Source organism: Muscardinus avellanarius (assembly GCF_963383645.1).
Source record: "Muscardinus avellanarius genome assembly, chromosome: 8".
NCBI lineage: Eukaryota > Metazoa > Chordata > Mammalia > Rodentia > Gliridae > Muscardinus > Muscardinus avellanarius.
In genome coordinates, this window is record NC_137794.1 from 105713017 (window position 1) to 105736999 (window position 23983).

The 23983-nt window shown below is 40.1% G+C and overlaps 1 protein-coding gene across 1 annotated transcript in view; it reads right to left on the reverse strand.

The window, feature by feature from the left end:
• The window catches only part of IPCEF1 (interaction protein for cytohesin exchange factors 1), a gene marked incomplete at its 3' end in the record, with an annotated part of 70016 nt that extends 48291 nt beyond the window's left edge, over window positions 1–21725 (reverse strand). The window contains exons 1-2 of the mRNA XM_080700151.1: window positions 21692–21725; window positions 20898–21067 (exon numbers count right to left, since the gene is read on the reverse strand). Of these exons, the coding sequence (XP_080556277.1) occupies window positions 20898–21056 (159 nt within the window). The 5' untranslated portion in view covers window positions 21057–21067; window positions 21692–21725. The remainder of the gene's footprint in view (window positions 1–20897; window positions 21068–21691) is intronic.
• Window positions 21726–23983: the final 2258 nt, after the last annotated feature.

The window sequence follows — 23983 nt, forward strand, 5'->3', positions numbered from 1 at the left end:
GAGTCTCACTAAATTGCTGAGAGCCTCAATAAGCTGCAGAGACTGGCTTTGAACCTGCGCGATCCTCCTGTCTCTGCCTTTCAAGTACTGGGATTACAAGCATGAGCCACTACACCAGAGCACTGTTTACTTTAAAAATGGCTAATACGAATGGGCATGGTGCTGTATGCCTGTAATCCCAGAACTTGGGAGACAAAGACAGGAGGAACACAGGTTTGTTTGTTTGTTTGTTTGTTTGTTTGTTGGGGGGTGTTTGTGTGCTACTGAGGATGGAATTCAGGGGCATTCTACCTCCATGCTACATCTCCAGCCCTATATTTTGTTTTTATTTTGAAACAGGGTCTTACTAGATTGATGAGAGTCTCACACTTGCTGAGACTGTCCTTGAACCTGTGATATTCCTGTCTTAGCCTCCCAAGTACTGGGATTACAGACATGTGCCACCACAGGTTTGAAGTCAGACTCAATGGCTTAGTGAGGTCCTGTTTCAAAATAAAAAAATAAAATTGGGCTGGGGTATAGCTCAGGGACAGAATGTTCCTCTGTTCAATCTTTAGTACACAAAACAAAACAAAATGGTTAATATGATTTCCTTCTCATTGAAAAAAAAATCAGTGCTGTGTGAAGTTATGTTTATATAAATTCTCAAGTACTTATTTGGGAAGAAAAAATAATTTATACTCATTATTTTTCTACTTCCTTCTCCCTTTAATGTCTATGCTCACTGCTCAAAAAAAAAAAAAACCCTAGAGATATTATGAACCGCAATGACTTCCCAGTTGCTAAATCTCATCTGCCATGTTAGCTTTCAACTTAATTCAGCGCTACTAGCTAATAGTATAGCCCGCTCCTTCTCTCTGGGAATTTTCCCCATCTTGCTTTTCTGACAGCACATCATTGTTCTTCCTCTTGGCCTCTTACTACTACTTCGTTTCTTTCACAAGGATGTCTCCTCCATCATGTTTCTAAATGTTAGGGTTTCTCAGAGTCCTGTCCCCAGACCTACCCTCTTCTCATTCGAGTACACCCCACCAGTGATCATACACCTTCCCACTCTTTCCTTTATATATTACCCAGCCTCTGGTATTTTGTTATAGAAAAAGGACTAAGACATGCCCCTTCTCAGATTCATGCATGCAAACACAAAGTTGTATTATTATTCCATTTTAGATTTTTAATTCGCCCACTACCTACCACCTCTTCCAGTTCACCATTAACTTTTTTTTTTAATTACTGCACAAGTCTCATAAACTCTTCTCTTTTTTCCTAATTCTCTCCTTCCACGGTGGTGAACTAAATGTGATTAGGGTCCAAATCACAGTCAGAACAAATATTTACACCATAAACATCCTTCATGTCACTTCTCTAATTAAAACCCTGCAACGGTTCCCAATTGCCCTTTGGTGAAGTGCCTGAGCTTCAGAAGCCCTTTATGATAAGCCCTAATTAATTCTACAATTTCATCTTCTCCTATGTCCCTGCTCCCTACTCAACCAAAAACAAACAAAAATTAAAACCAAAGAAGAAACAATACTTCCATGGAGATGAATTAGAATGAAAACCTAATTTATGGCATGATTAGTCTCTAGATGACGTATTTTCAGAACAAGAAGCCCGTGTCAAATGACAATACAAAAATAAATAAAAATTAATACATATATAAGCATACACATATCTATGTTTTAGCAATATTTTTGTTTCAAAGTAAATCAACGTAAAAGGTAAATTAAAAGGTAACAAGAACAAAAGTTTCTCGTTTGGATGGGTCCTCTTCCACATAACTGAAATGGCTGAGATTTCTCCAGTGGGACTCCAAATAAATGTGAGGGGCACTGCCTTGGTGTTGTTCCAGCAAATCTTCCCTTTTGTAAAAACAGATATTGTAAGTTTCATTGTTCTGAAGACTTTAGAGCTTATTCAAAGTCACAGACGACTGTGTCAAAAATGGTCCTGGCTTATTTGACTTGCAAAAAAAAAAAAAAAAAAAAAAAAAAACCAGCCTCAGAAATGACAATCACTGGGCAAATCCTGAGGGAATGACAGTTTTTTTCTCTTCCTCCCCCGGTAGCTCCTCCTACCCCTTTCAAATCCCTTGTTGCCTGTTACATTAACTAAAATAGCTTGCTTGAATGCTATCCTGCTCCTTTACTGATTCCTAACTTTCTAAAAAAGTTACTTGAAAATTATGTATTGGCATCTTCAAACTTTCTTTTGAATCTTAATGTAAGTTTTTTCAAAAGAACTCCTTCCAGCAGTATAAAACTATCCTTTGGCCATCGCACAAACTTTTCCTACAGATTTCACTTTATCCCATGATGCTCTGTGAGGTCTTCCTTCTCACCACCCAGCCCATTCGTTTCCAGCATCTCTGGGCTGTTCCCCTCACTGTGTGTCAGGTGCAGTGGCCACATTAGGTAGCACTCATTCACACTTTTTTCAAAACTGTTAGTGTTAAGATGCAAGAAAGATGAGCAGGTGGGGGATCATCTCGCTCATGTCACGAATCCCGTGTCTCCCCAACACTCCCGCAAACGGTCAGCTCTTGTTCACAAACAGGGCTTCACACATTCCTGTGTTCAATGAATATTCATAGAGTACCTCTCCCATCAGGCACTGTGCCAGATATGTGGGACATATCAATGAAAAAAACAGAGATCTCTGCTCTTAAGGGGAAAAGAAATGATAACGTCAAGCGAGTGTGGTGGTGCACACCTGTGATCCCAGCACTTGGGAGGCTGAGGCAGAAGGATTTCTGGGGGCTGAGGGTGTAGCTCGGAGGTAGAACGTCCCTGGGTTAATCTCCAGTAACGAGAGAGAGGAGAGGGAGGAGAGGGAGAGGGAGAGGGAGAGGGAGAGGGAGAGGGAGAGGGAGAGAGAGAGAGAGAGAGAGAGAGAGAGAGACAGAATAAGCCTCATATGTAAATACACAGATTACATAGCATGCTGTAGACAATAGTTGCTATGGAAAAAAGTAAAGCTAAGAATTTCAGAAGAGGGCAGACTGTCTGTGGCCCTCCGGGCAATATTGCCCCCTCCTAACTTGTTTCTGTAGATGAGTTTTCAGGATCTGACTTAGCGTGGACCTTCTCCAAAAAATTCTCTTCACTCCCACAGCTTGGAATAGGTGCCCTCCTGCTTGCCCCCAGCACAGAGATGGGCCTTCCCTGCAGTACTTCTCTCACTGAATTTACTCATCTGGTTATTAGACTGTGAGTACCGTGAAGGAAATAATTGTGTCATTTATACATAATATATATATGTATATATATATGGTGAGTGTTTAATATGTGTACAATAAATGAGTTTTATGAATGACTGAGTGGTAAGAACATTATCTTTTTTCCCCTGACAATAAAGTATTAAAATGAGATGCAGAAGCTACTTTAGAAAACAGTTCAGTAGTTTTTAAAAAAATATATAAACATATAATTACAATATGACCTAGCAATTCCACTCCTAGGCATCAACACAAAAGAAATGAAAGCATATGCCCACGCAAAAATCTGCCTACAAATATTTATAGCAGCATCATTCCTCATAGCCCAATGCTGAAGAAAACCTAAATGTCCATCACCAGTTAATAAACAGTGTGATAACAGGTGACTATTTAGCAATAGAAAAGAACAAATAATCGACACATGCTAAGACATGGAAGGACCTTAATATGCTACGAAGATACAGCGACCACACATTCCTCTCCGACTCCATTTGTATAAAACCTAAGAGGACAGAAATTAGAACAGTGGGCATCTAGAGTTGGCAATTAGATTAAATGTAAATGAGTATGAGGGATTTGCTGATACGACAAGAATGAGCTAAAGTCGATTTGTTATAATGATAACATTGTTCAAAATATGTACAAAAAAAATCAATAGCCAAATTATGAAACCAACCTAGATGCCCATCAACAGATGAATGAATATAGAAAATGTAGTATATGAGCACAATGGAATTTTACTCAACCATAAAGAAGAAAAAAAAATATGTCATTTGCAGAACGGATGGAACTAGAGAATATGATGATACGTGACACCAGCCAGTCCTGAAATGTCGGGGCCCGCTCAGCCAGTCCTGAAATGTCGGGGCCCGCTCGGCTAGACCGGGATGGGGCAGTGGCTCAAGATGGCGCCTAGGCATGTTGCCAAGTCACGAGGCTCACGAGGCTGGCGGTGCCCTGAGCCTGCGCAGTGAGCCCTATCAGGCACCCTACGGATGATCAGTGATGCAGAGCCTCGTGCTACCACCAGCCCGCCTATGAGAGGGTTAGAAATGTGCATGCCCTAGCTGTGGGAAGCTTGGGGTTGGTGGAGTGATGAGGGAGGGGTTATGAGACTGATATATATTTGCCTGCTGTGCACATTGAGGGGAAGCATTAAAGAGGAAGCATCATCAACAGACTCAGCGTTTGTGTGTTCTTTCCCGGGGCTCTGCAGTACGGAGACTTAGGGACGGGACACTGAAAGTCAAGGGCCATGTGTTTTCTCTAATATGTGGAGGCTGGGGAGAAATTTGGAAACAGAATAGACTGCACATAAAGGAGGAGAGAGAAGTTGAAGAGTACGAGGGGAAGGGGGAGGCACATGAGGAGGGGAAAAACGAATCGATGAAGTCAGTGATTCAGGTAATGCTGCAGCCATCTATGAAGGTGTCACCAGTGTGTATAAGAGATGGGATGGGGAAAGGAATGAAACCCAGAGAGGCTCACACCACCAAGTGCTGTGAGCATGTGTTTTTGCATCACTTTGAACCTCAGTGTGATATGTAATGCCAAAACATCAATAAAAGTATTAAAAAATTACCTGGTAAATTTGAGTAGGGTAAATTTTATGATACAAAAGAGGCACCTCAAGGAAGCTGCTTTGAAAAAAACCATGAGATTCAGTAAAAGTTTGTGCAATAAAAATCCGTGAATAAAATTCTTCTTTTTTGGCCAGCAGTGAGACTTGGAAGAAGGTGAAATACAAGGTCTTTGACAATCCCAGGTATGACTGAATATAATCAGCTCAAACTCTCACACAAACTTAGGTTAGCATTCCTAGTCTCAAATGGATTGTGTTTACTGTTTTGAGTTTGGACTACAAGAATTTGAGATGTAAATATTCTATACTAAATTTGCCACACTTCGGACATTTTTTAACTAACCAAAACAGGAGATGGAATTTTAATACTTAAATAGCAGAGAACAAAGGCTTTTTATAGTAATGAAATCTTTCATTATTGTTAGAGTGGTGAATACACTTCCTCAGACGTTTTGTCCAAACCCAGAGAATGAACAATGCCAGGAGTCCTGTCGCAATTATGGGCTCAGCGTGACAAAGAGGTGTCACTGTAGTCCCTCAGTTGTAACAAAGGTCCCACTTTAGTGTGAATTGAGGGGAGGCTGTGCATGGGTAGGGGCTGGGGGCAGATGGGGCAGGGGATAAGTGGAGAATCTCTGTATCTTCCATTCAGTTTTGCTAGGAACCTATACCTGCTCTAAGAACTGAAATTAACTATAGCAGGACATGAAATTCTACTAGTTAAATGCAAACCTAAGCGTCCACAGCTATGATCAACTGTAGCCTCTTCATAGCACAAGTATCTCGCAAAACAGATGAAATTTTTCAAGTGTCTTCATGTGTCAGAAACATAAAATTGCAGATATGAGTGTAGCACATCATAAAGGCTGTGTCAGTCACAGAAGACCGAGCCAGAAAAAACAAGCCGTAATCTAAGGCATTGGTCTATATTTTGTGATTAAAAAAATAGAAAATGTTATCTATTTTCAGTAGAACTATATTTTCTTATTTATAAAAAAAACTAATTTTTTTATGCCTTGATAAATTCTGAAGTCAAAAGGTGCCTTAGAGCTGGACATGGTGGCATATACCTGGAACCCTGTAATAGGAGGCTCTTGTAATCGGAGGCTGATATAAGAGGATCACAGGTTAGAGGTCAGTCTCCGCAACTTAGTGAGACCCTTGGCAATAAAAATAACATGAAATGAAATAAATAAAAAATAAAATACAAAATCACATGAAATGAAAAGGGGCGAGGTGTAGATCAGAGGAAGAATATCCTTGGGTTCAATCCCCTAAGCCAAACCAAACCGAATAAAACAAAACAAACAAACAAAAAAGATGTGTTAGAATCTATTTTCATTGCAGTCTTTTCTTCCTGAAATATGTTGTTAAATAAATTGAAGGTCTTAAATAGTATCTTAAATATAAAAAATAGCTAAAGAAAATAAAAATTTATGTGTAATATACTTTTGAGTTTATAAGTGAATATGAATTTAAAACTCTTGAAATTGTTTAAGCAAATTTAACTAAGATTACCCAATGAACACCAGCATCAGGAGAAGCTAAAAAACTCTATTTCTTTAAATAAGTGTGTTCTTTTCTCAGTCCTACCCTGAGATCCCCGAACACAGCAGTCAAGGTCCACACTCCCAGCAGAACTGCCCCTCTAACCTCTGCGCCGACAGTCACCACTAAGTTCTCGTGGCACACACACACTCCAGGCCAGGAAAGAACTCTATCTTCTAAAACAACAGCTTAAGGAAACTTAGATGGAAGAAGAGATAAGATAAAATCAACTGTTAAGTTCTGGTTCTGCAGCGATTATTCTCATGCAATGCCAGGGGCAATTTAAAAAGAAATCATGCCGGGTGTGGTGGGCACGCTTGTAATCCCTGCGCTTGGGAGGCTGAGACAGGAGGATCGCGCAGGTTCGAAGCCAGCCTCAGCTACTGAGTGAGGCTCTCATCAACCTAGTGAAACCCTGTTTCTAAATAAAATATTAAAAAAAAAGGTCCGGGAGTATACCCCAGAGGTAGAAAGCCTCTGGGTTCCACCCCCAATAAATAAATAAATAAATGAAAAAGAAATCGTGGTAGAAGGAAGCTGAGGACAAGTGCACTCACCCTTTGATCAGAAGCCCCACTTCCGAGACCAGTGCTAAATACCTCTTTGAGAATATGTGTAATATTATGTGCATTGCAACAGTATTTGTATTTACAAGATTGTAAAGAAGCTGGTGATCCTAGAATTTGGGAGGCTGAGACAGGAGGATCACAGGATCACAGGCTTAAGAACGTGTTGAGACCCTCAGCAATTCAGCAAGACCCTGGTTCAAAATACAAAGGGTCGGGAGTGTAGCTAGGAGGTGGATGCCCCTGGACTCAGTTCCCAGTACCAGAAAAAGATTGTAAAGAATGCAAAAATATCAAGAGACAGTTGAATAAACTATAAAATCCACACACAAAGGATAACTAAAAAATACACTAAAGAGATATGTGTAGATGATAGAAAAATGGAGAGATAGATGAAATCGAGTAAGAGAAAAGATAAGGTAGAACATGACTTACAGATTGTTCTAATTTTGTATAAGAACAAAAGAACAGAATGCAATTCAGTATCCATACTTGCCTGTATTAGTAAAAAGAAACAAATAGAAATAAATCCAAAACAAAGAAAGGAGAAAGAAGAAAAGAAAGAAAGTAGAGGAACAAGAATATATGCGAGAATTATCTGTAACTTGTTACATAGTTTTGACTTTGGAATTGGGTGAATGATTGATATTTTTTAAATATCAAAAAGAAAAAAAGCAATTCCCCCAATTAAAAGCAAACAGAAGTGAATAGTCAAATTGAAGTGAGCATGAGACAGGACACCAGAGACGTCGCTATCAAAGGAGAGAGCCCTGAGACCCGAGAGCACAGGGGGTGGGCTGTTCGCCGTCAGTGTCCTGAGTCTAAGGACGTCGAGCAGGGACATGGTCAGCGTCAGTGCTGGGTTGTTTGGGTAGCTTTATCCTGCTCCCCCCAAAAGCACAGAGCATCACAAGCATCCTGCTTCTCTCCCCATGATAAAGCCCATCACACTGTTTGAAAGGCGTCTCATCCCCCTGTTTCTTTCAAAAAAGGAAATGTCCAGATCCACACAGCAAGGCGGCTCAGCTCTGCTACCCCAGGATCCCCGGCCGAGGCAGAGGACTGAGCTCGTCCACGTTGGACAAACACTGCACAGAAAGCATGAAGAAAACATATTGTTGTTGTTTTCCAGATAATAGAAGTAGTCCTTCCTGGCAGTGAAAAATGCTTGAAATCCTTTTAAGAAATTGATTTTGGTTTTTTTATTTTTTTATTTTGAAACAGGGTCTGGCTGAGTTAAGAAGAGCTGGCTTCCGGTCTACGACCCTCCTGTCTCAGCCTCTGAAGTACTGGGATTACAAGTGTCACCACTATGCCCGACTAAGAAATATAACGATTTTGAGTCATTTCAAGTAAGAGTTAACATTTATCAAGCTCTCAGCATAAACCAGTGAGGTACACTTCACAGTCTTCAGAGAGAAAAAATAATCCAATTGTAAGTGGACACCATAGAACCCAAGCTAATTATAAAATAGAAAAACTGTGTGGTATTAATGTAATGACAGAACTCGGACCAGAACCCAGAAATTAGTTTATTGATTCTAAACATGACACAGAAGAACTTCTTCAGACTCAACCAGGAGCTGAAATTGGAGAACAAGAGAACCTTCAGTGGACACTTGGCTGGGCACAAAGGACCTGGATGTGGAATCAGCATATTTCCCTACAAGCCAATTGCTGTGTGGGTTTAGGCAGAATACTTAACCCCTCGGAGTCAGTGTCCCCACAGTGAAAAAGCAGATATAACCCGCTTCTTGGGTCTAAATAAAGTCACTATAGTCATATATAATACTGTAAAATTGTCAAAGCCATTAAAAAAAACTCGAGTTTACTGTCATTAATCCTTAGAGAATAAGGAAGAGATAAAAGAAAAAAAAGAAAGAAAATAACTCTGAAAGAAAAAGAAAAGGTTAAATAAACTCTGACTCAGTCCATTGCCACTACACAGCTCCTTCTCTGAATAGCTATTTCTCTGAATAGCTATTTCTTGGTCTCGGCTCTCCTTTGTCATCTTTGCATGAGATTAATGTTTTTGAAAAAAAACCATTTCAAATCTTTGGAGGATAATAAGACTTGCAAGCTGACTTTTTATTTTTCATGCATTGCTTGGGGTATATTTTATTACAATATTGCTGCATTCAGGTTTATTCAAAAATGCCCTATGAATATAATTAGATTTTGATCCTGAGAGACTTTCTTTTCACAAATGCCTAGAAATAGTCTACCAAGGAAGCATATGGCATGTTTTTAGTTAATCAGCAGAAAGGCCCAGTTTCCTATAAATCCCAAGGTGCTTGGCATTAATTTATAAAATGGACAGAAAGTGCTACTGATGATAATCATGGCAGGTCTGAGGATGTGGAGGCGCCAAGACAGGAAGCTTCGAAAAACAGATCCCTTGCGACAGATGCTGGTGACCCAGCCACATCTCCTGGTCCTCACATCCAGAACACCCTGGCCAGACTTTCCTCTGCTGGCACCTGCACTTCCTTGTGGGAAGGCTTCTCTGGAAACCCAGTTCCACTCTTCCACCCATGCAAAGGAACACTACCCCCAGATCAAGCTCCCAGCTAATGAGTGATTGGACTTGGTATATAAACGCCCGAGCTCCTAGGGATGAAACCTCTGGGTTGTGCATTTTCTGCAAGCTGGCAGAGAGCCCCAGCACAAACGCATAAGCTTCAGTTACCCGCAGTTATAATGGGCTTGCTAAAGAGAGCTCGCTGGCTCCCTGCCCACCCTCTCCCACCTCTCCTTTCTCCCTCCAAGTGCAGACAGCCTTCCGGATCCGTGGGTTCCAAATGCATGGATTAACCAACCACAAATCACATATACTCAAAAGAAAAATGGTGCCATTTTTTCTTATCATTATTCTCTAAACAATATAATATAAAAACTATTTACGTAGCACTTGCATGATATGAGGTATTATTAGTAATTTAGAAATGGTTTAAAGAATACAGGAGCATGGATGTATTATATGCAAATACTACACTATTTTATACAAAAAAAATCTTGAACATTCAAGGATTTTTGCATCCAAGAGGCATCCAGGAAGCAGTGTTACACATATTCCACAGGTTGACCGCATTTCCTGCATCGCCTCCTAAATAAGCCACTGTACTTAATCCTCTCCTCACAGTCTGCTTCTGAGAAACCTAAACCGAGACGCCATCCCCTCGCAGAAAATATCCTCTCTCATGCTAACCATAGATAACAGTGTCTCACCGCTGGAATCCCTCTCTAAGGTGGCCCTCACCCACGCCAGGTCCTCTGGGGGGTGAGCAGGAGCTGGGCGCCGTGCTCTTCGGGGATGCTAGGCCAGCTCTCCTGCCCGGCCACTCCACGCTTAGATTCTTCCACGCTGAGGTCGGGAAGGCCGAGATGGTCTTTACTTTCAGAAATGTCATTTTCGAAAACAATTGCGAGGGAAGCCTCGTGGTTTAAAAGAATTGTGTGCAGCCACTGTCTGTAGCGTAAAATCCTTCGCGCCTCGCACCTGGTCGTGAGCTGCCCCTGCTCATCCTCATCGAACACCTGCTCCCTTGGAAGTCTGAAGCCGTCATTTCCACCTACGCATTGGTCTCCTCCAGACCAGAGCCAGGAAATCAGAAGAGGAAGAAAGCAGTATACAGGAAGGAAAAGTTTTTAGTGAATGAAAAGAAATTTGATTAAAGCTCTCTATTATAGAATAAATGATATCTTTTGCCATCTAAGAAGGAAATTAATCAAGTTATGTCCGTGCATGTACAAGTAAGTAACAATGAATCCCAATACGATGTATCTCATAATGTGCCACTTAAAGAGAAAATAAATAAATAATGAATAAAAATAAAAATTGCAAAGCAGAGTCCATTTAAGAAAATGGAAAATCTGCTATATTCTCTTTCAATATTAGAAGTGAAAAATAAGAAATAAGGCTAATTTTTGTTTATTTATTTGTTTTGGGTGATACGGGGTACTGAACCTAGGGGCATTCTACTTTCAAGCTATACCCCCGGCCCTTTTTATTTTTATTTTGAAATGGAGTCTCACCATATTGCCGAGGGTCTCACTAAGTTGCTGAGGCTGGCTTCAAACCTACAATCCTATCTCAGTCTCCCAAGGACTGGGATGACAGCTGTGCACCACCATGGCCCGCTAAGGCTATGCTTTTTAAAATTACAGTTAGTATAACACATAATCATGCCTGCACACAATGTATATTAACCTTCAAATTCTTCAGGAACTTTCCGATCTCTTCAAGCTGCTTTCGTGCATTTCATGAATATTGTTGAGATACCACACATGAACAAACTGCAGAGACAAATCCGATTCAGAGATGGGGGTGATATTTCTCCACAGAGTATATGCAAATAAGCAATTATCGCATGGGAAAGATGCTCATGGTCATGAGTCAGTAGGAAAATGCAAATCAAAACTGCATCTCAAACTCCTTAGGATAGCTACTATCAAAAATAAATAACCAAATTAACAAGTTCTGGTAGGCACATGGAGAAGTTAGAACCCTTGTACATTCTCAGTAAGAATGTAAAACAGAGTAGCTATTATTAAAAAAAATAGTAAAGGGGGTTCCTTTAAAAATTAAAATAGAATTAGCACGTGATCCTGCAATTTCACTTCTGAGTATATACTCCAGAGAACTGAGAGCAGGGTCTCCAAGAGCTGTTTCTCTGCCCACATGCCTGGAAGCATTACTGACAGTAGCAAACAGGTGGAAGAAAGCAGCACTAGTGTCCATGGACAGATATTAATAAATATTAATAACATGTGTAGATGGATACAAGGGAACAGCATTGAGCTTTAAAAAGGAAGGAGACTCTGACACATGCCACAACATGGATGGATCTTGGAATTATGGAAAGTCAGTCTCAGGAGGAAATACTCTCTGATTATGCTTATATGAGGGACTTTGGTAGTCAGATTCATAGACACAGAAAACAGAACAGTGGGTACCAAGGAGTGGAGAGGTACTTGCTCCAAGGGTTCAGAGTCTCAGTTGTGTAAGATGAAGGGTTCTGGAGAGGGGAGGGGTGGGTGTGCAATAAAGGGGATGCATTCAGTGTCACTCAATGGTACCCTAAGAAATGGTTAAGAGAGCTGGGTATGGGTGCATGCCAGTAACCCCAGGACTTGGGAGACTGACAGAGGAGGATTGCAGGTTCAAGATCAGCCTCAGAACTTAATGAGACCCTATTTCTAAATTAAGAAAAAAATAAAAAGGGTTGGAGGTGTACCTCATAGGTAGAATGGGTCTGGGTTCAATCCCCAGTACAAGGAGGAGGAGGACGAGGACAAGGAGGAGGAAGCATACAAGGAGGAAGAGGAAGAAGTGGTTAAAATAATAAACTTTAAGCAGGGTGTGGTGGTGCACGTTTGTAACCCCAGCATTCGGGAGGCCAAGACTGGAGAATTGCAGTTTGGGGACAGCCTCAGCTACTTAGTGAGGCTCTCTGCAACTTAGTGAGACCCTGTTTCAGAATAAAGAATAAAAAATAGGGCGGTGGCCATAGCTCGGTGGTCGAATGCCCCTGGGTTCCATCCCCAGACCCGCAAAAAAAAAAAAAAAAAAAAAGCTAAACTTTATGTGCATTTCATGATGAAGAATGGGCTACTTCTCATTCTCCTATGTGGGCAATCTCCACATACTCTCTCCTATGAAAGATGAAACACAGCAACACAGTAATGGGTGAATTTATCAGTTAGTTTGTCTGTAGAAGCAGCAAGTCCTGGACCTTAAAGAGCTTGCTCCAAAGGATGATAAATCATCAGTAAAGACTTCTCAGGAAGTTCAGCTTATTCTATGGCTACTTCTCACTCTCCTGTGTGGGAAATGTCCACATACTCTCTCCACTAACCCCTATATTATGTCACCTCTTCTACAGCAGAGGCCAACTGTATTGAAGAAGGCCCGATACCTTCCATTCCACTCTTAAAACCATCCATTACACAGTTTCAGTAGGCATACTTCTAAAATATCCACCACAGATGTGGCCATAGTCACCAAAGGAAACCATTTCTGGTATCTGAAAATATATTTTCTCTAAAGCAAAAATAAAATTGTTTTTCTTCATATGTATTACTTTGATGTTTTTATATTACTTTTGTCTGTATTTTTTTCTTCTCAAAGTAGCTCTAATTATGTCAAGATCATGTTCTTGGTCAAAGTTGTTGTTGTTTTAATGGAGAGATACACCACTTCATGAGAGAAAGTGAAGGTCTATAATCTAAAGGCCTTTTGTCCATTAAAACATGCTGGCAAAATCTACCTTTCTGCCTCTTACTTAAAAGAGCAGCTAATCCGGGTATGGTGGCGCACACTTGTAATCCCAGCATTTGGGAGGCTGAGACAGTAGGATACAGGTTCTCAGCCAGCCTTAGCTACTTAGTGAGGCCCTTTGCAACTCAGTGAGACCCTGTTTCAAAATAAAGAATAAAAAATAGGGCTGTGGGTATAGCTCAGAGGTAGAATGTCCCTGGGTTCCATCCCCAGTACCACAAAAAAAATTTTTTTTAAATAAAAGAGCAGCTAAATTATACATATGTGTACAAGCCTATATCTACACACACACCTGTCAGCATATCTTATAATATATTAATATTATAGACAAATGCTATATTTACATGTATATACATATATATGTTATATATGTATTATATATGTATATACTTATATGTGTGTATATATATGTATTATATATATGTATATATATATGTATATATATCACTCAGTATTCAAGTTAGTGTGTGTTTGTGTATTAGAAGAGGAGGCTCTCTGAATGTAGGGTCAGCAAATAAACACAGTCTGGATCCCTTAGGCATTATCTTGAGCTCCACTGGTCAGTTACAGTCACTGACACATCGTACCGTCAACAGTTCACCTTCTCATTCTCCTTTCTAACACAAATTGTAGGCAAACAAAAAGTTTACCACTTTCCAGTAGTTGGTTTGAACTGTCTTCATTAAAGAAACATTAGAATTTTATTTAGGATGCAGTCAGCAGTGGCTGGTTGGCTAAGGAAATGGATAGAGAGTTCATTCAAATCAATTAGAAGCTGTTATGGTGACATATAGACTGGCCCCTGAAGAGCTCATGTATTAATGCTCAGAACTGATGTCATCAAGTCATGAGGGTTGTAAGCTCATTAGTGGATACAGCCATTTTAATGGATTTACTGGGTGGTAACCTAGACAGGTGGGCGTGGCTGGAGAAGCTGGGTGCCTGGGAGGGACCTCATGGCTGTGCTTTTGTCTTTGAATTCCCATGCTTGGTCTTTTGCTTCCCGCCTCCATGATGTGAAACAAGAGTCTTTCACTCTCCCTCTGTTTCCTGCCACCATGCCCTGAGTTATACAGAACCCTGTCTCCCATGGGCTGAACCCCAAATCTCCAAAATCTGTGAGCGCATAAATCTTACTTCCTCTAAGTTGTGAAGCCAGACATTTTGGATTTTGACAGCAAGAATGTTCACAAAAACAGAAAATCATCATTCTCATTTCAATGGAAATTCATCAGAGGATGTCAACTACTTGATAGTGCTTTGATTTGATGATTTATATAATTTATTGATAATTAAGTAACATAATGAGAAATTCTTGCAAAAATACTGATGTTAAGAGTGTACCTCTTACTTCAGGACCTAGAAGCACAATGAAATCAGACAGGTAAAGAAAATGTCTTCATCTGCTTGCACTGTAGTCAAAAAGGGGAGGAAAATATATGTCCAATCTATGGCAAACTCACTCAGACATTTCTCCAAAATGTACACTGATAACCGATAAAAGGTACAGAAGGCTTAATGCCTCTTTACCAGGGAGAATTAATTCATTCTTTATTTTTTTTAGGTGAAAGAAAGCCACTCTGTGTTAATTAAAACTTTCAGGACAATTATCTGATGAATAGAGAAATTCTGACTTTCAAGTAATATTTTCTATAAGGGAACTCTGCCCAATTTAATACCTCATGAGATCTTTGCTATAAAAAGTCTCATAAAATTTGTTCTAGGAAAAAACACCCTCCAAATTGAAGATCCTCTGAAAATCACACGACGGGCATGTGCACCTAGCGGTGAAAGACAGAAGGATGCGGACACAGGTGCTCCCATCTGCAGACATGAGAAGCCATTCAGACAATGGAGAGAAACACCATCCCATCTCCACAGCAGCCTGGATTCTGGAAGACCTGAGAAGTCCACGTGATACATATCAAACCAGCTCCTAACCTACAGACCCCAGCAGCTCCCCTGAAGTTTTCATGAAAAAAGAATCGAGTGCTTCACCCAGGGCCCCAAAATCACTGATGCAGCAGCTTAAACAGCATCAATAACTGGTTACTTTACCCCAAAAATGCCCAAGTATCTAGCAATCTTTGACAAAGTAATAGTGGGCAGAATGAAAATACTCCATAAAAGAAAGCAACAATGACTCAAAATGAAATTCTCCATATGAGCCACAAACTCTTCCTCCCTCAGCTTTCAGAGCGTTTTCACAGTCTCCCCGGGCTCCGAAACTTGCACTCATTCTCATGTTGGCCTCAAATTTTTTTGTCCTACATCCAAGCAGTCTCCATATGTTGCCCTTTATTATTAGTGTAGTGTGTCCCAAATTTTTACTGTTAGCGACTCTAGTCCGGAAGCCCATGCCAAATGCCTGGATATTCATACTATCTTCTAACTGGCTTTCTGAACATTTCCTTATTCCTAATTTATTGCTGCTGCATTAATATTTTTTCCATGATAATTTCACCTCCAGCTCAAGAACATGCAATGGCTCCCTGCTGTTTGTTTACTGGATCACATCCACATTCTTGCAGTGTATCTGGGTCCCGTTTGCTGGTCCTGGGTCACCTTATGAAGCCAGGCAGTCTAGGAAAAGAGACCCCTTTGGTGCTGGAGGATCTTGACTTTAACCTCAGCTCTTCCACTTACTTCTTATAAGATTTAGAGAAAGTTCTTTAAATTCCTGAGCTCCAGTAAACTCACTTGAAAAATGAAAATAATAAAATCTATCCTGCTCAATTATGAGGACTCAATATAATGCTTAACCCAGTGGGTTGGCACAGCTCATTTACATTTTGTCTCCTCTGTTCACGTTCATTCCCAGACTGGAATGCCCATCCTCCTACCCTTTACTCCTCAAAACTTCTAATGAGGTGTTAGCAAAACCAGAACTGCTGTGTGGGACCTATTGGAGAACATGGGCCTTTCTAGCTAATCCCAGATTGTACCTTTTCCTGTATCTGCTTTTAAAAATAGAAGTGGGATTCTCATCCTGGAAAATTATTTTCTCTCAAAAATAGACGTTGTGTGAGATCGCATTTCTCAAAGTTCCAATGGGTGATATGTATCCAATGATTCCTAGTCCTCACGTATTTATGAAATCAGCAAAGTGTAATCAAGAGCCCATTAAATGGCAAATACTGAGTAAGGTACTCAAGATATACCCATGGTTGCCCTACGTAGATTATTATCAATTATGGATAAAGAGCAAGCCTCAGAAACATGTACAAAGCAGAGGACAAGTAGGGTAATAAAAATAATGTGAGATGCTAAGGAAGTAAAGAGAGGCAGCCAAAATTTAGGTCAGAGGATAAGACCTGGCGGAAGGGAGGATATTTATCTGAAGTCCCTTTTTTTTCCCTAATTTCTTTCTCAGATTATATATATATATATATATATATATATATATATAACCCTTCACTTTCTGAGATTGGCTGATGTCACCTAGCAGAATATTTTCCAGTTCCATCCATTTTCCTGCAAATTACATAATTTTGTTCTTCTTTATAGCTGAGTAAAATTCCATTGTGTGTATATAACACAGTTGCAAAATCCACTACTCATCTGATGGATACCTAGGCTGGTTTTATAATTTGGCTATTGTAAATTGATATGTATATATCACAGCAACACAATTTACATATTATATACATATTATATATATCACTATATATCATATGGAGAGATTTTAGGAGGGGGGAGACTTGATGAAAGAAACAGTTCAAACACTGCTCCTTACTTATACACAATTATCAATGCCAAAGATATTATCAATTGCCAAAGTCAATAACATGTATGGGAAAGCAGGGCAATGAAGTGGGATCCAGGGAGAAACACATCAAGTATTAAGCACATCGATGTTCCTATAACTCTACACCTCATCATGCTATATAATTATAATGCACCAATAAAAGAATATGCAAAAAATAACAAGGGCTAATTAAACTAAAATTTTTCTTACAAGAAGGAATAAGCTTGATAGATTTGGGATGGGAAAAAGACTCCAAGGTATTAGACAATGAGTTTTCTGAGCAGAGAAAGAGCAGATAAAAATCCTATGAGGGGGTGACACATGCAAGAGCAAGCATCAGAAGTTCTACAGTAGCAGGGCGTGGTGGCACACGCTTGTAATCCCTGCACTTGGGAGGCTGAGACAGGAGGATCACACAGGTTCGAAGCCAGCCTCCGCTACTTAGTGAGGCTCTCGGCAACTTAGTAAGAGTCTGTTTCCAAATAAAATATATAAAGAGAAACAGGTCTGGGAGTATAACCCGGCGATCAGGAAGAAAGGTACTAGTTAAGGACCCTCCCTTGAGCCAGGAAGTGGAGTTGTACTTTATGTTATAGGCAAAAGGAGACAAAGGTATGAGTTTTAATTCCAGAATGTTAACCAGCTAGGATGTTTATGGCTGTAAAACTTACATATGGTTTTGCAAGACTTGACATGTGGTCTTGTGTGCCACGTTGCGTAGTAAGCGCATGAAATGTGATGTGGAAAATGGCAGGTGACCTTTCTCAGAAACCTCCCCGTAGCACGATTTGAAGCAATGAGGTATGGTGAAAGAAAGAGGTACACACTGTGTTGACTACTAAGTAAGAATAACAACGAAAGCCCTGGAGAAGGAAGAAGGTGGTGTGGTCTCCTCAGACCGTGTTGGGACCAGTAGGGACGGGGAAAGGTGTGCAGGCGGATCGCTTGTCATTTCACAGGAGAATCACCCTAGATTCTATTTCTGGAGCTCTTTTCTCAGAACCCTAATGGGGACAGAAACGAGGTGGTCCTCATGGAATCACTTAGCATGGTCCCTACACGGAGTCAACTGGCACATGGCCACAATCATGGACTTAGGAAAAACGGGGAGTAACATGAAACTATTCTCTTCCATTTACTACATGTATGAGTTGAGGCAATCTTCACAACCTCCCTGAGTTTCAGTCTTCCCATCTTTTAAAATACGGTGAGAGTTTCCACCTCTGCGTGTGTTTCTGAGCAGGAATAAAGAGCACTGATGAGTGCTGCCTAGAACACCCATCGACACAGAGCGCACCTTCCATAAGAAGTGGCTCTGGCTGCGATTCCAAGAAGTTACACAGCGCAAGGTTCACCCTCCAGCAACAAGGCAGAGCAAGAAGTCTGATTTCAAGCATAGGTGTCTCAGGAACAACTCTGTTGAACCTGAATTGAGTGGCAGGAAGCAAATAAATATCTTAGTTTGGTTCTTATTTCACAGTTGATATTCACAAGGATAGCTGGAATATGACTGATAATTATGTATTCATTGAGGTCTCTTTTTTCCCTACAACAAACATATAATTATGATGTCAGGGTATGCGTGTGTGTGTGTGTGTGTGTGTGTGTGTGTGTGTGTGAGAGAGAGAGAGAGAGAGAGAGAGAGAGAGAGAGAGAGAGAGAGAGAGAGAGAGAAGGCAGAGAGATATGGTGGAGTGGGATTCCTCTATGAACCGAACAGTCCCTTCTCTGGCCATGTCTCAGAAAGCTTATTTTCAACATGATGTTGATAATCAAAGTATATTTGAAAACACTGTATCAAGAACATGATCAACAACCTTAATATTGCTTTCTAAATTTGCCTGAATACAAGAAAGAATAGGATGCTTGTATGTGTCTGAGGCTCTTCTCCTTCTTATCCAGTCTCATCCAGTCCTGCTGCTCCCTGCAGAAGACCGAGAGTCACTCATGATGCCTAAAATAGTAAAGGCCCGCTGCCTAGAGGTGTCTCTGTACTCCTCTACGGCAAGTACAAGCCAGATGAGCCGATAGAGCCAAGCACACCACATCTACAGACGTGGGGCCAGAAGGACTTCCTTTGACTTTTGTGAAGATGGGGACAGTGCTCAGAATATATCTGCCAAACGTTTTGGTTAAGAAGATGAATTTGCTGCTTAGACAGAGCTTCATTACTCTCCACAGCTGGGCCATGCTCTAGCAGCATCCCAGGTACCCAACAGCTTCAAGAAATTGCCCTTTGCTATAAATTACAAAGTCATCTCATCTTAGGAGAAGTACAGATGGTGATCACTTGACACAGCCATCCAAGAGCAAGAGCCTAAAACAACAGGACATAGGAAAGAGAAATTTATATCAATCATAGTCCCCCTTAAGAAGGAAGCTATATTTGCTTAGGAAATCTCCTTTAAATTAAGAGGGAGACCTCAGTCCCAGATTGCCTTAATTTTGAGTAAAACTATTCCAGGCTGGACAATATTGAAGTTATATTCTGGAAAGGAGGAGAAGGAAAGAGAGAGAAAGGAGACAGTGGAAGATGGTGTGTTCTACCAGGTAGATCTTTCTGGTAAACCCCTAAATCCTTGATAAAGATGTTCAAGTTCACCAAATGCTTGAAGAAATGCCTTTTGGTGAAACTCTATGAGGAGCCTGCTACCCTGACTTGCATGGGGTGAATTCCAAGCAATATGCTTCGGAAGCAGGATGCAGACAGGACCCCAGGGAAATGTGCTTACTCCAGGGTACATTATTCCAGAACTGAACTGGGGTGCAGTTGAACCACATCTTTAAAGATCCCTAGGGTCACCTGCATAATGCAAGTCATGTAGGTGTTTTTGGGGGGAAGAGGGGTTGTTTGTTTCTTTGGTAATACAAATTGCTTTTCACTAGTGGCCAGTGAAGGTCAGTTTATCAACTAAAAGGTTGGGCCAACAGTTCTTTCCCATTTATTAAGTGACATACTCTATAATACTGTAGCTTTGAGAATGTGCACCAAAAGAATGGCATCACATAAAATTTTTGTGGCTTATATCACATAAGATTTTTGTGACTTATAGCAATTCCTAAGTACCTTTCCCTTAACTGATTCAATGACATTCATTGCTTGTCATCACTACAGTGCAAAGAGACTAAGCTCTCCCCACAGATCAGCAATGCACTCTATTGGAGTCAGTGGAGAGAAGTTCTGCCTGAAAAAGCTATACTGACTCAATATTCAACAACATCATTATCCCAAAATATTACCAGCCATGAGAAAGATCATCACACCATCTAACAATAACTTTATTTCCAGCTCTTTTAACAGAAAACTAGACTGTGAAGCAGATCCCAATGTTGTCTGCCTACTAAAGGATAAATTAAGCAACTATCTTATCATGCATCCGCCACACATCAGTGGTTCGATGCCATTTCGGAATGAGAGACACTAGTCACCAACACAAAGCCGACACACAGGGTGGTGATTCCAAAACAACCCACCCAATAAAGAAGGTCAAAGGAGAAAAGGTAGGAGATGAAAAGAAATGGAAATAGCTTTTCTTAATATCTACCCTTAAGAAATGGACTGCTGAGTCCCTTTTTAGTAGAGCTTAGCAGTGCAAAGGTCCCATATTAAGTGATGCCCATGAAAATCCTGAAACTATTATACTCTCTTATGGAAAAGTAACACTAATAGAACCCAAAATCCTTTTTTGGGCACAGATATGAATTTGGACACCCCCCTCTTCCATCCTCCCCAACCAAAGAGGAGTCAAGCAGGACAGTTTTTTTCCTCTATAAAATGCAACACAATAACCTACTTTTCTACCGGCCCAGAAAAGGATTCTGAAATTTGTTTGTTTGCTGTGTTCCAAGTCCCAGAAATCAAAATTAACTTTCCCACAGGAATTGCCTGATCCATGATCTCTAATCCACCTTCTAGTAAAGAGGATGTGACAGGAGGAGGAAGAGGGAGGACTCACCATCTGACTGTTGTACCAGTACAATGAGGCCCCCTTCAGCACCACCCAGAACTTTTTCCATTTGTTGCTTAAAAAAGTTCCTTTTTCCTTTTTCTTATACAGCCACCCTTGGCAGTCAGCGTGTCCCAAATCTTTGCATGATATCCTCCTCCGACTCATCGTGAAGAAACCTGTAACAAAGAAAGGAACAGGTAAGTCTCACCCTGACTCATTTGACCCCGTAAGAGACAACTTCTAATTATTTACCTCCCGAGGGTTAGACGCTTCACCAAAATTTATGCAAAGTGAATGCAAAAAAAAAAAAAATCATGTGTCTGCTTTATTTTTAAGCATGTATTCGATGCCTCGAAGGTATAAGACAGGGGGGGTGGCAAAGGAATGGCGAGACTAAATGTAAGAACATTGGGCTAAGAATAATGTTCACCAAGAACAAGTTGAAAAATTAAAATCCTGAGGCTGCCAGGCACACAGCTCCTTTCAACAATAACAGCAGTAGTTATGCAATCGGTGTTGAAGGGTTAAACCTCACCTAAAAACGCAGCCACTTCCCGACTGAGTGGCAGTTGCTCTAAGCTCTGTTGACATACCGCTAGGGATTAATCCAAGTGAAAAGCGTGTCGATGTTTCTCAGGACCGATCCAAACATAACCAAAAATTAATCTGCCATCCACCTCCTGATATTAACATTCAGACAGATAAAAAAAAAAAAATCGGATCCCCAAGAAGGCATCCAGGAGAAACCCCCCCATGCTCATGCCCACAAGGGGATACAGAGACAAAAGAGATCTAATTACCTTGAGTTTTCTTCCTCGGCTTCTGACGCAAGGGAACCTGCTGGAAATGCAGGAAAGAAAGAAAAGAGGAAATTTCTGATTGTGTTGTAACATTTGTAAAGAGAGAAGGAGGGAGGAGGTGGCAGTGTTTATGAGAGCAGGGTGGATTCTAAAAAAAAACTCTCCAAGCCCTAGCTAGGGGAGCCACTAGCTGAGGCACAAAATGTGCTAATTAGAATCAATATACATTGAGCTGAACCTGAAAAAAAAAATGTAACAGGCACTTATCACTAACATTTCCTGTTTCCACCCACAGGCAGCCCTCTCACTACTACTTTAGTGATGATAGCACGGTGTTCACTGAAGTTTTAAAAAATCATAAATTTATTTCCCCTTTCACATTTTTTTTTTTTTTTGAGAGAAGGGGAAATATAGCCTGCTTCTTTTCTGGTAAATTTGAAATGGTGATGAAGGTTTAAAATGCCTGGAAGACAGCAGAGTGTGTTGGTGGACACCTGTCCCAGCAACTGAGGAACTTAGTTAGACCTCCACTCAGAATAAAAAATATAAAGGGCTGAGGGTGCAGGTAATGGTTGAGTGCCTGTGGGTTCAATCTCGAGTATCAAAAAAACCCACAAAGAACAAAAGAAAAAATAGAAACCTCTGGAAGATGACTGTTATAATCCAAAATATTGTAGGTTTTACAGTTATATCTAAACCACATAAATACCTCAGGAAAAGGAATCCCTTATCTCTTATGGGGCAGATCTTTGACTCTCAACCCCTTATCAAGCCTTTCTCATCTTCAGTCAAGATTAAATTTCTTATTTTGTCTTTATCTCTGAATTTTTCTCACATGTTTTAGGAGGATAAATTAGTTACCAACTACTAGTCTGTGTGAGCTCTTTAAATATTCAAATCAGATATGATAATGTATTGGAAATACATAAATTCTCTCGTGAGACATTTTTAAGAATTTATGTAATATCAGATTATCAGCAAAAATAGGAACCCCCCCCCCAAAAAAAAGCATGTTTCCAAATGGCTGTCTGTATGCATATGCACTCATAGATAGAATTTCACCTTAAAGAAGTTTTATTTTTCCTCTCCAATAAAGCTGAATTTACTCAGGTTTAAATAACATACCTTTATGTCAACAAGTAGAGAATTCAAAAAATATTTAAAAGCCTACAATATGTAAGTAGTTCTAAAAGTTGATATGTATTCGGATTCTACATGAATCTCATTAGTATTCTAAGTATCCAAATTGATCTAATCAGTGTTATATATAATTCGACTGTCTGTTTGAAGAGGGAGTATGATATTTAGTGGGAACAGGTTAATATTTTTAAATCCAAAGGTCCAGATTACATTTGTAGCCATCATAATAAATTGTATGTTACCCCAAAACGGCACGTCCTTATTTGTAATATTTACAAGAATTCTATCCTATAAGCCTCATGCAGATTTGATAAGATTTATTTGTGAGCATGCTCTGACAACTAAGAAACATAACTTTGTATAACCTCATGTAATAAAAATTATGCCTCTGGTTTATAATTACTTTACATCTAAATGAACCAAAACTCAATTATTTTTAGGATAAGTATGACTTGTGTTTCCTTCAACAATAATGATGAAGTTAAATTTATATTTCTTGTGGAATACGTATCCTGGGAAATCCTGTATTGGTTCTTTATTTTATGAATGTCCTTTTTTAATACAGAAGACTGATTTATTTCTTAGGGATACATTCTAAATAAATACAGAAACATGACAACCCTGGCTCAGTACTAAACTCTAAGCAGGTTATCATGGAAAGGACCTAGTCTCCGCTCCACTTCACAAGCATCTCCAATGCTGCTTGCATCTTGGTCTAAAATTCCCTGCAAATAGCATCCTGGCGCCTTTTTAAATATGGCAGTTAACTGAGATCAGCTTACTCCAGTTAGTACCTACTGACAAAATACGTTTGCCTAAATATATATGACATTTGGGTTTCTAAAAATTTGCTGTGATCTAGTACTCACGACAGAGCATGTGAACTTAGATATCTAGTAACATTTGGAAAATCAGAGCCCCATGGGCAAAATGGCTAAGAACCAGAAGAATAGGGAGAGAAGGGAGTTATCCACAGTGATTTCTAGAGAGTCTGGATCCCAGATAAAGAAGATAATATTACATTATCTTAAACAACAACAACAAAGGCAGCTTTAAAAAGAACAAGCTGCTGGGTGTGGTGGGGCACATTGTAATCCCAGAATTGGGGAGGCTAAGACAGAAGGATCACGGTTCACGGACAACCTCAGCTAC